Source organism: Ziziphus jujuba, chromosome 5 (genome assembly GCF_031755915.1).
Source record: "Ziziphus jujuba cultivar Dongzao chromosome 5, ASM3175591v1".
In the NCBI taxonomy this organism is placed as follows: Eukaryota; Viridiplantae; Streptophyta; class Magnoliopsida; order Rosales; family Rhamnaceae; genus Ziziphus; species Ziziphus jujuba.
Window position 1 is genome coordinate 12,357,524 of NC_083383.1, and position 9,977 is coordinate 12,367,500.

The window sequence follows — 9,977 nt, forward strand, 5'->3', positions numbered from 1 at the left end:
CAACATATTATCATCCAAGCATATTAATCAAACTTCATATCACCATCATAGCATAAATCACACTTCTAGATATATTAAACGAAGAAAAACAAAATAGTCAGAGATATGTGCCGATAACATGTTATAAACTAATTACAGTTCCACAACAATATCAAGAACACCAAAAAAAAAAAAAAAAAAAAAAAAAGAACATTAGAGAGTGGAGAAATAGTTGAGAGAATTCCATTTTATTGTATGCATCATTCCTTTGATCTTATGCCTCTATATATAGGCAAATACAATAACATATATTACAAAGTAGTAATGATAACTATAAATTATAAAATATAAGTTACATAGGTTATAAGGAGCTATACTATATAACTAGGAATGAATATGGAAGTTTCATATGTATTTTATTGATAAGCATTCATGTTCATAACAAAAAGCATTTTTTATTATGCATAGCCAAATATTTACTGTTTATTTTATGAAACACCTATTAACAAAATTACGATGTAAAATAAGCATTTTAAAAAATAAATGCTTATTAAAAAACATTTTCAAATACGTCCTAAATAAATTTACCAAATATTAATTTTAAGTACTAGACACTTATAAAAAGGTAATGAAACAAGTGGTAATAAAATAAGTCCTTTTGGGAGTGATTATGTTGAAGCGATTCCTGAGGATTTGGTTTATACCGCCTAAAAGCTTAACAAAAGTGTCAGGTTGGGAACCAATAACACGAGTTTTCAGGCCAGAGGATTAATCTACTCTTGCAAGTTTGGAATGCAATGTGGCAAACGGATCTTCTGAGAGAGAGAGAGAGAGAAGGGGAAAAAAAAAAAGAAAATCCTTGAAACATTTTTATAATTATATATCGTTTACAATTAATAATAAAAAGGAACACAATTTCATCTCCTACGGAAATCTTAAACCTTTAAAGGACTTAAATGATGCAAGACAGTTTTTTCCCACACTCGAATTGCAGCACAAAAATAAAATTGGAAGGCCGAGCTTATAACCGAAATTTAAAGTTAATTTTATCCTTTTGAGGTATCCCATACCATATGATAATTGACCAAAATAACAACAATAGCGAATTTATATTCCATATTTGAAGAAAGACCAAAAAATAGAAGTATAGCGAGTTGAGTTGCACTTTCTTATCAAGAACCAACTAGTTACCACATGAATTGCTTAACAGTTACACGAGTCTCTGACTTCCTTTGAAAGCAGAAATTATACGCGGATGTGAAATGAAATACAAATTGTGAAGCTCAGATGCTGGCAAGGCTGATTACATTAGTCTTCCCAGAATGAAAACAGTAAGCTATCCAAGAAAGGTTGATGAGCCAAAATGTCTACCGAAATGACTGGTTGAAGCAGATGCTTGTGCATCGATATTGAGCTTTTGAAGACAACCTATCTGTCATCTATTCCAGCAGTGGCTGCAGGCGGTCCGGAGGAGTTCTCATGGGTTAGTGGAGCTTTTTTTCTTCCGGGCCCTGAAGAAACCTTAACCGTTGCTGGTCTTAGAAGCCGATCTCCAAGTAAAAACCCACGGCGGAATTCTTGAATTATAATACCTTCCTTGAACTCGTGAGACTCCTCTCGTGCAATGGCTTCATGAAGCTGTAACAAATAATAGAGCATTAGATGGCATGCCAGTATATACGCTGATGGTTAGCAATGTTTCATAATTGATAAAGTAACGCCTGTATTATAAAGAATTGAAGCTAACTTTCCGAATCCGAACTCAAAAGCCAGTATGCTGCATATAATGAACCTTGATTCTCCATCTAACCTTCTCTTAGTTAAACTTTAATTACCGAATCCCATAAAATCAAAATTTATGAACAATCACTTTCTGAACTGCAATGCTAGATTTTTCATACGAGAACATATAAGGAATGACATACTCCAGTGTAGCTACCAAACATGATAATCAACAAGTGAAAATGCACAGATTGACATTTATATGGCCCATAAAACTGAAATACTTCTTATAACACATACCAAGGGATCGAAGGGCTTCCCTACTGTTGCTACAACAGCCACATGCAAGCTCCGCATTATCTCCACAAATTGCTTGTATATTCCCTGATAGCTTGCATCAATCTTTATTTCCTTTTCTGTTTCAGGTTTAATTTGCTGTTTGGCTCTCTCAAAATTGTCCACCATGGGCAAAAGACTCTCAATTACTTCTCCTTGGGCATTAGTCCTTACCGTAAGCCTCTCCTTTTCTGATCTTTTTCTAAAATTATCAAAATCTGCTTGTAAGCGAATATATTTCTCCTTCCCAGACGTTATGTCTGCTGTTAAAGTGGATAGTTTCTGGTCTAATTCATGCATCTCTTTTTCTATCCTGTCTATTCTAGCCTCCACATCCAATACTGTCTTTTCATCTCCATCAAGAATGGCTTCCTTGTATTCTTTAATAAGGGTCTTTAAACTAAATACGTGTTGTCCACCCGCTCCACTTACCACTGAATCGACACTCTGTCCATCCTCTTCACCATTTGTCTGGAACCAAAAAAAAAAAAGGAATAAAAATAAATAAGAATTAAATTATTAACTCCCATAAAACCGCAACATAATAAAAATAAACAAATTATCTATTGAAATTTAAGTTTGCCAAAATATTTTCATTAATGAAAATAGCTTCTATGTCCTGCTGTGCTTCTGTGACATTTAGCAGAAGATGTATAAAAGGAAGATTTGGATGTCAAGAAGTACAAAAACAAGAATGAGAGATATGGAATAATCACAAAAAGAAATATTCTATATCATTTAAGAAGTTCAATAGAGACATGGAATATACATTATTACTCTCCAGAAAGTTAGGTATTATGACATAGGTATTATGACACTGCAGTAGAAAAATGCTAGATGGGTTCGACTTGAAGCATACTAATTCTTGTTGCTTGCCAACATTGTCTTCCTAGTTCTGAACTAAAGGGCCATTTCCTAGTTGTTTTTATAATTAAATCAATACAAGGTATTCTCTCATTGCCCTACATAACTCAAATAAGTTTCAACAAGAGAAAGTTAAATGCCAACATATGAGATGATCAATTGAGTCATCTCTTTTACAAATACAAACACGAGATAACCTCTATGATACAACTTTTTCTTAGCTAACCTCCATTCCAAACGCTGACTCCCAAGGGAAGAATGCCACTTTAGTCAAAGCACTAGTTTGCCAAATTAAGTTGTAAAAGCTACAAAATTTTGTTATCCCAAGAACCCTAAAAAGTCTTAAGAGTTAGTCTTCGCTATTTTTTTCTTTTCTTTTCTGTTCTTTTTTTCTTTTTTATGTGGAAAAGAGCAGTAAGAAACCCATTAAATCAACCTCCCAGGTTTTAGGGCTCTAATAAACTGAAAAATTGCACAAGCCAATCCCATCCATCTCAACAAAACAGTTCTCAACTAACAGCCGGTTTGTCCAATACAATTCAAAACTAGTAATTGTCCTAAGCAATTGTATTTCAAGACAAATTCTAATTTCATGGTTTTTGTCTTTTCTTTTTCTTGGATGAAGTCTCAATTCCATTGTTACTGATTATACTACAGCAACCATTTTAAGTCTTCAGCCAATCTGGGTCCTAATAAGGACACCATAGAGAGTCTTATCAATTAAATTTTTCACTTCAACCATCTTTTGAACATTTCCAAATTATCCAACAGTTCATATCAGATATGAGAATCAAACATAAAAAGGCTCAAAAAACACAATGCAAATCAAAATGTAAGGAGTTATACAACTGTAAAAGTTATATAGTATGTAAATCCAATCTGAAAATGAAGCTAATAATTAGATAGCCAAATAAAAAAAATTAAAATAAAAAAAAATCAGATAATATTAAATATAAAAAAATATAAAAAGGGAAGGAAAGCGTACAGTGGAAACAGAGTAGCGGGCAGCGAGATGAGTATTGAAGGAAGGTCTAAGAAGCGAGGAAGAGTTAGAGAACCCTACTATTGGTTTGCAGATAAGAGGGCTAGGATCAGAAGAAACCGAGAGTGTTGAATATTTGAGGGTTTTGGAGGGTGGTTTTGTGGTTGTGGACGACCACGAAGCTGAGAGCCGGCGATGATGATGATGAGCCAGAAAACAGTGGTTGGAGAAGGACACCGCCATTTACTGTAATAATAAATAATAATAAAAAAAAGACACACTCTCTCTTCTTTTTTCACTTATTTATTTGTTTTGTTTCTTTTTTTTGATGTTTTGGTTAATAATAGGGTCAGCCAACCGACAGAATAAACGCCCTCTTCTTGCTTGTCGGAAACAACAAACTCAATCAACGAAGCTCAATTCAATCCAGGCTTCCGCTAGAGAGTGAGAGAGTCTCATCTGATATGTATGGGCCGTGCTTATTCTGGAGTCTGGACTCTAATCCTTTAAAACGACGTCACTTAACCACCCCCGGCCCTTGATTTGTTTCTATTTTTATTGTTTTTATTTTTAGTGTGATAATTGTTTTCGGCAAAAAATTTTTTAAATTAAATTCAAAACTAATCTTTATCTTGATCATGCTATCTCAAACTCACTCACTTATCAATTAGTTTGTTTGATTTTATTGCGATTTTTATAATTTCGTTTTATCTTTAGTGAGATGATTTTTTTTTTTGGGGTATAGTTTAAATTTAAAGGATAGAGTTATGAGCTACTTCTGTTTAACATCTATCTTCCTAAATAAATGTAAGAACTCTTCAATTTCAAAACTTCAAAACTTCCTTATTTAATTTTTGGATCGACTGAGATTTTAAAAAAATACATTCGATCTTTGAAATTATATTTAACCTTTTATATGATAAAAAAAGCTAATAAAAAAAATTAATATTTAAACAATTTTCATCTTGACGTAAATTTGACTTATATATATAATCTACATCAAAAGTCAAAACGAATTTCGAATATAGATAGCTACATTTTAACAAACCGCATTATACCATATAAATATTTTTAACACACATACTTAGCTTGCGTGAAAATTTTATGGACTGGGTTGGATTACGCCTGCACTACTCAAAGTTAAAAAAACAACTATAAATTTGTATATAACCCGATAATAACTATCACTTTTAGTTAATCAGACATTTTTTTTTTTTTCTCTGTGGCTGCCACAGTATAATGCGCACGCGCAATCCATACCATACCAAAAATTTGAAAATGTATATTCTTTTTACACCATTTATGAATATAAATGCCCTTTTTATAAAATAAAAAATTAAATCCAATTACAGACTCTCCAAAATAGCATTCGTTTACTACTCCAGACTCCAGCAAATTGAAAAGTTAGACCAAGATCCAGCACATCATCTTCTTCATAAAATTCAGCTACAAAATTGCCTTAGAGATCAATGAGATTGATTGCCTCGGCTGATCATGAGTCAATCGAGCTGATTATCGATGAAGGCTGAAGCTTATTCAAACCAACAATTGGCAAATGAGTCATTCATAAACCCAAGAGCTTTGATTTAATTCATTTCATCATTGCATAAGAAAACCAATAAGCTTTAGTACCAACCATCGCAATGGTCATATAGCAAGCAGATTAAACTCATTAAGTCAAAATATAACGTCTATCTGAAACATAATGTGACTTATCATATTAACAACATCCCCAAGACACGATGTGAAATATTTAAAAAGAGACTGAGTCTACAATAGTTTCAAGTTCAAACACAGACTTTGAAAAACCAGAATACACACTTAGCTACTGCAATAGTCAGAATATAGTAGTCAGCTAGCTACCTGCCTTCCTTTAAGTACCTGCTGAAAAGAGAGTAGTGAGCTTAATAAATAAATCTAGTGGCAAAAACAAACACCACCAAAAGATGGTAAAAGTTCGCATTGGATTCTTCAATTACAGCCAACACGCAGAAAATAAAGGCTGAAACACAAGGCAGTACTGAAAAGAAAAGGAAAAAAATAAAATAAAATTAATAATGAAAAGAATAAAAACAGCAAGGCCAACAAAAAATAGAGTGAAGTCTTTCAGCATTCAATAGAATATTTATATGATAACATTTTCACCAATTGGAAATTTATTTTATTTATCCATTAGAAATACTGAGGTTCATGGAGTAGCAAACAAGATCTGAGATCAGTTCAAGTTAGTCGGGTTTTAATATTGATCATGTCTTTTCATATGTTAGTATAAAGTTCAGTAAGGCCAACAGACCAAAGAAAAATCAAAGATTAAGCAGACAGTACCATTACGCTTTACAGACTCATCAGTATACTAAAGTTGGCAACTAAAACTTATAAGGGCATCACATAAAAGCAAAGTGACCCTTCATACATTGTTGCCTTCCCCCTCCCCGTATTTCTGTGGGTCATAGAGTAAAGATCTGCATTAATTTCCCGCATCAGGGTTCATATTGAATATAATAAAAATGAATGTAACTGGTAAAAGCCCGCCACTTGCTTTATCTTGCAAAAAGATATGCAGATTGCTACGACAACAGATCATTGTCAGATTAAATGCATGCAATTTAACAAGATATGATAAGCTTCAACAATCTTTTAATGAAAGGTAACAAACTTTGAATTGTTATAGCTGAATACTGAAATTGATCAAAATGATGCACGTTCTAATTCCAGATCAATGTGACAAAAGAATAAGGGGGGAAACGTTGAGCATTATTTACATAGTAAAAATGCAAATACTGTCCAAACAAAATTAACCCAAGTGAAAAAGCTGACATACTATGGTAAAACATAACTCATGGATGAAAAGCCAATTATTGTAACAAGAGGTCAATCGTAATAGCCAAACAGAGGCATGCCATATTTGGTCAAAAGGTATGCGCAGGCCAAATTGTGTTAGTCAAACCAGCAAGGACATCTAACTGTGAAAAATATGTCAGCAAACTGACATCTACTAACTTCCTCATATGGTTCCATTATTTGGTCAAAGACAAGCATACCTGTACAGCTACTTATCTGCATGAAATAGATGCAAGCACTGATTCACAAGTAACAAGCTTCAATGGCTGGGGCTCTTGAACACTGGACATCAATCCTTTCAAGCAGCTTGGTGTAAGAAAGCTTTGGTGAGTCATTCACACCATCAGTATCATTGTAACCTTTAATTCCATTGCCCTCAGTGCAACCAACATCATCAAAACCATTTTCAGCAGGCAGTGGCACATTAATGATCTGACCAAACAATTGAAAGGTATTTTTGCCAACTTTTGTTGGGTTGCAGTATTGATTTCCAACAAATTCAGTGCCAAATGAGCGGATGCTACTCTGGCTATCTGGTGACAAGTTATCCGATTGTGAACTGCCAATGTTCAACTCAGTAGAGACTGTCTTCAACTTAGGTACCACATTGTTGCCAAAGGAATTATAAGCAGACATTCGTGTGGTTTCACTAAGTAAGTTGGATAAACTGGATACAGAAAATAATTCTTGCCTGGCTCCCTGCATGCCAGCAGGAAAAGTGTTGTAACTCAACAATGATGCATTCAATTGCTCAATTGTTGAGTTAGCTGCTCCTGTCATAGGAAAGAAGACTTCTCCCTCTCCATCAGTTAGCAGCCCAGAATTCAGAGGAGCTCTGAATCTCTTTGCCGGGGGGAATCCACACGTCTGAAGTGGTGGTGTGGAAGCAACAAATTCAACTTGCCAAGGGCTCACCCTCTTGGCATTTTGTAGAACTTCAGGCTCATCCCACGTAACCTATATTATAGAGATTAAGAATTATTTAAAACTCATTATCAAGTGAGAAATATAAAAACTTAGTTGATGAAGACAATGAGGAGAAAAAACTTGTTATCAAAGTTATAGATTCAGACTTCATGTCAATGCGTCTCAGGAGTTAATGAATGCTTAAAATCTAACCATATAAATAAACATATAAACAGAATGATACCTTACCTCCCTCCTTTCATGGGGTGTGTGTACAGGTAGAGGTACAAATTCATGGTCATGGTTCTCAAAAAGTCTAAAATCTAACCATGCAGTTAAACATATGCAGAAAGCTTCTTTCCCTCCCTCTCTCCCTCCATGGGATGGGGTGCATGTGTACATTCAGAATTCGTATCGATCATAACTTACGAAAATTTAAAATCTGACATGATATAAATAATAAAAAATAAAAAAGCAAACACAGGGAGATTCATTCCCTCCCCCAACCCTCTCTCCACCGTCCTTGTGTGTGTGTGTGTGTGTGTGTGTGTGTGTGTTGTGACCCTCTAATCTCACCAGAAATTATAACTTGGTCAAACAAACAGAAAGTGCGCAAAAATTCCAAAACTAAAAGTAAATTAGTGAGGCGAAAAAATAAAAAGTAAAATCAATTAAAATAGATGAACTGCAACTCAACAGCAATAAATGGAAGTTTAAAATACTAGAAAAAAATAAAAAAGATACCAGTGGTTTTTGTTCTAACATCAGTAGGGAACTTTTCTATGTCAGTGCCTAAGGCCATTGCTAAAGTCACCAAACTCTTAATCAGACATATCAGTTCCCCATGGATGGTAATAATAACTATCGGCAGAGATCCAACTTATAAGTCATAAACCTAGTATGCCAATCTAAATCTTCAAGACAAATTAAAAACTTAGAAATAGTAAATTCTAATAGAAAAACTTGCAAATAAAAACAATATTACATTGGAGAACGTTAACGACAGCAAACACGAAAAAGAAAATGCCCATAAATAATAAAAATAAATAAATAAATAAATAAATAAAGAAGAGCCACCAATACCTGAAGCATTCGCCAGGGAGAGCCCCGCCAAGGTCCGTTATCAGGTGGAGAGGCAGTAGAAACCGTTCCCTGAAACCAAGTCATCCTGGACGAATCCTCAGTCTCCATGGCCATCTTCACCCTCATTCCAGCACTCCAAAACACTTTCAAGGCTTCCTCCACCAGCTCCGCCTTCACCACGAAGTCCGACCAACCGACCCTCGGGTAGTACACAACCTCGAATGGCAGACCCTGCGCCGCCAGCTCAGCCGCCTCCGCGACTGCCTCCACGGACAGCCTCCCTCTTCCGCTCCTCGACATACCACCATCCCTGTTACAGCTTTCCTCCTCCGCTTTCACTCTCATCGTCCCCCCGAACTGCGAGCTCCACCTGGAGCAATCGCCGTTGGAACTCGACGACCTCACGGCTCGGCGGACCCCGACGAACATCTCCCTCCTCAAGTTCCTCATAAAAACCACCGAATCCCCGGCCACCAGCTTCTTATAGTTGACGAACTTGCTCCAGCCGGTCGTCAGCAAATGCCGCCTCGGCGTGCCGCGATAGATGTGCCGGAAATCCCAGACGACGCCGTGGACATCGGTGACGGACAAGGTCTGTACCGGAGGCTCGGCCTGATAGTTCAGCGGCGGGAAGATCGAGTCGGCGCAGAACCTCGGAACAGAGAACCCGCCGCCATTGTTGGCATCGGAAGGTGTAAGGATCTTCGCGAACGAGACGACCTTATCCTCCTCCTGTCCCTGTTCTTCTCCTTCCTCTTCATCATCATCGTCTTCATCTCCTCCTGCTCCTCCTCCACCTTCACCGTCCTGCGTCTGTAACCGCCCGTGCCCAGACGAACGAAACAAGGCAGAGAGCTGAGGGTTAATAGGATGGAGCACAAGCTTTGCAAACACCTCATCGGTATGAGGATCGGCGAGAAACTGTACGGCGGCGATACGGCACAGAATGAGAGGCTTGGAAAGCACCAGGGGAGACAGAAGCGGAGGAAGCGAAGACGACGATTGCTCCAGATGACCTTGAGGGAAGTAATAAACACGAGAATCCACCGCCGGAATCTGTACGGACGACCCGGCACAAGCCCGCCATATTTTCGGGTCGATTCGCCGTAGATTCGGGGGCGTCGGAGGCATTTGAAATTTTTTTTTTTTTTTTGGGGGGGGGTTTAATTTTCTAGGGACTTGGGAGAGAAAAGATTTAGGGAGGGATTTGAAGGGAAATGAGAGAGGAAAGGAGAAGCCGGGTTTGGTTAGGGTTTTCTAACAT

General features: G+C 36.7%; 2 protein-coding genes across 6 annotated transcripts in view; both read right to left on the reverse strand.

Annotated features, from left to right (window-relative positions):
• Positions 1 to 1,069: 1,069 nt before the first annotated feature.
• Positions 1,070 to 4,381, reverse strand: LOC107420985 (uncharacterized). Its single transcript, XM_016030091.4, has 3 exons — positions 3,887 to 4,381; positions 2,002 to 2,508; positions 1,070 to 1,617 (listed from the first exon to the last, which is right to left on the reverse strand). Exons 1-3 carry the CDS (start codon positions 4,124 to 4,126, stop codon positions 1,408 to 1,410), a joined length of 957 nt encoding a protein of 318 aa, XP_015885577.3. The 5' UTR covers positions 4,127 to 4,381; the 3' UTR covers positions 1,070 to 1,407.
• A 1,152-nt stretch (positions 4,382 to 5,533) lies between these two features.
• Positions 5,534 to 9,977, reverse strand: part of LOC107420998 (auxin response factor 17) — a 4,546-nt gene continuing 102 nt past the window's right edge. Inside the window, exons 1-3 of one of the 5 annotated variants that reach the window (XM_016030109.4) lie at positions 8,714 to 9,977; positions 6,925 to 7,681; positions 5,534 to 5,764 (exon numbers count right to left, since the gene is read on the reverse strand). The exon at positions 8,714 to 9,977 is cut by the window's right edge and continues 102 nt beyond it. In XM_016030109.4, coding sequence (XP_015885595.1) covers positions 6,968 to 7,681; positions 8,714 to 9,844 — 1,845 coding nt within the window. In that variant the 5' untranslated portion in view covers positions 9,845 to 9,977 and the 3' untranslated portion in view covers positions 5,534 to 5,764; positions 6,925 to 6,967. Of the gene's footprint in view, positions 7,682 to 8,713 lie in introns of all 5 variants that reach the window. The other 4 variants (XM_016030110.4, XM_016030112.4, XM_016030111.4 and 1 more) reach the window with 4 other exon arrangements.

Coding starts and splice junctions, on each gene's coding strand:
- LOC107420985 (XM_016030091.4), bottom strand. CDS start 4,126: ATGGCGGTGTCCTTCTCCAACCACTGTTTTCTGGCTCATCATCATCAT. Junction 2,509..3,886: donor CCCGCTACTCTGTTTCCACT/GTACGCTTTCCT, acceptor TTTTGGTTCCAG/ACAAATGGTGAAGAGGATGG. Junction 1,618..2,001: donor GGAAGCCCTTCGATCCCTTG/GTATGTGTTATA, acceptor TATTTGTTACAG/CTTCATGAAGCCATTGCACG.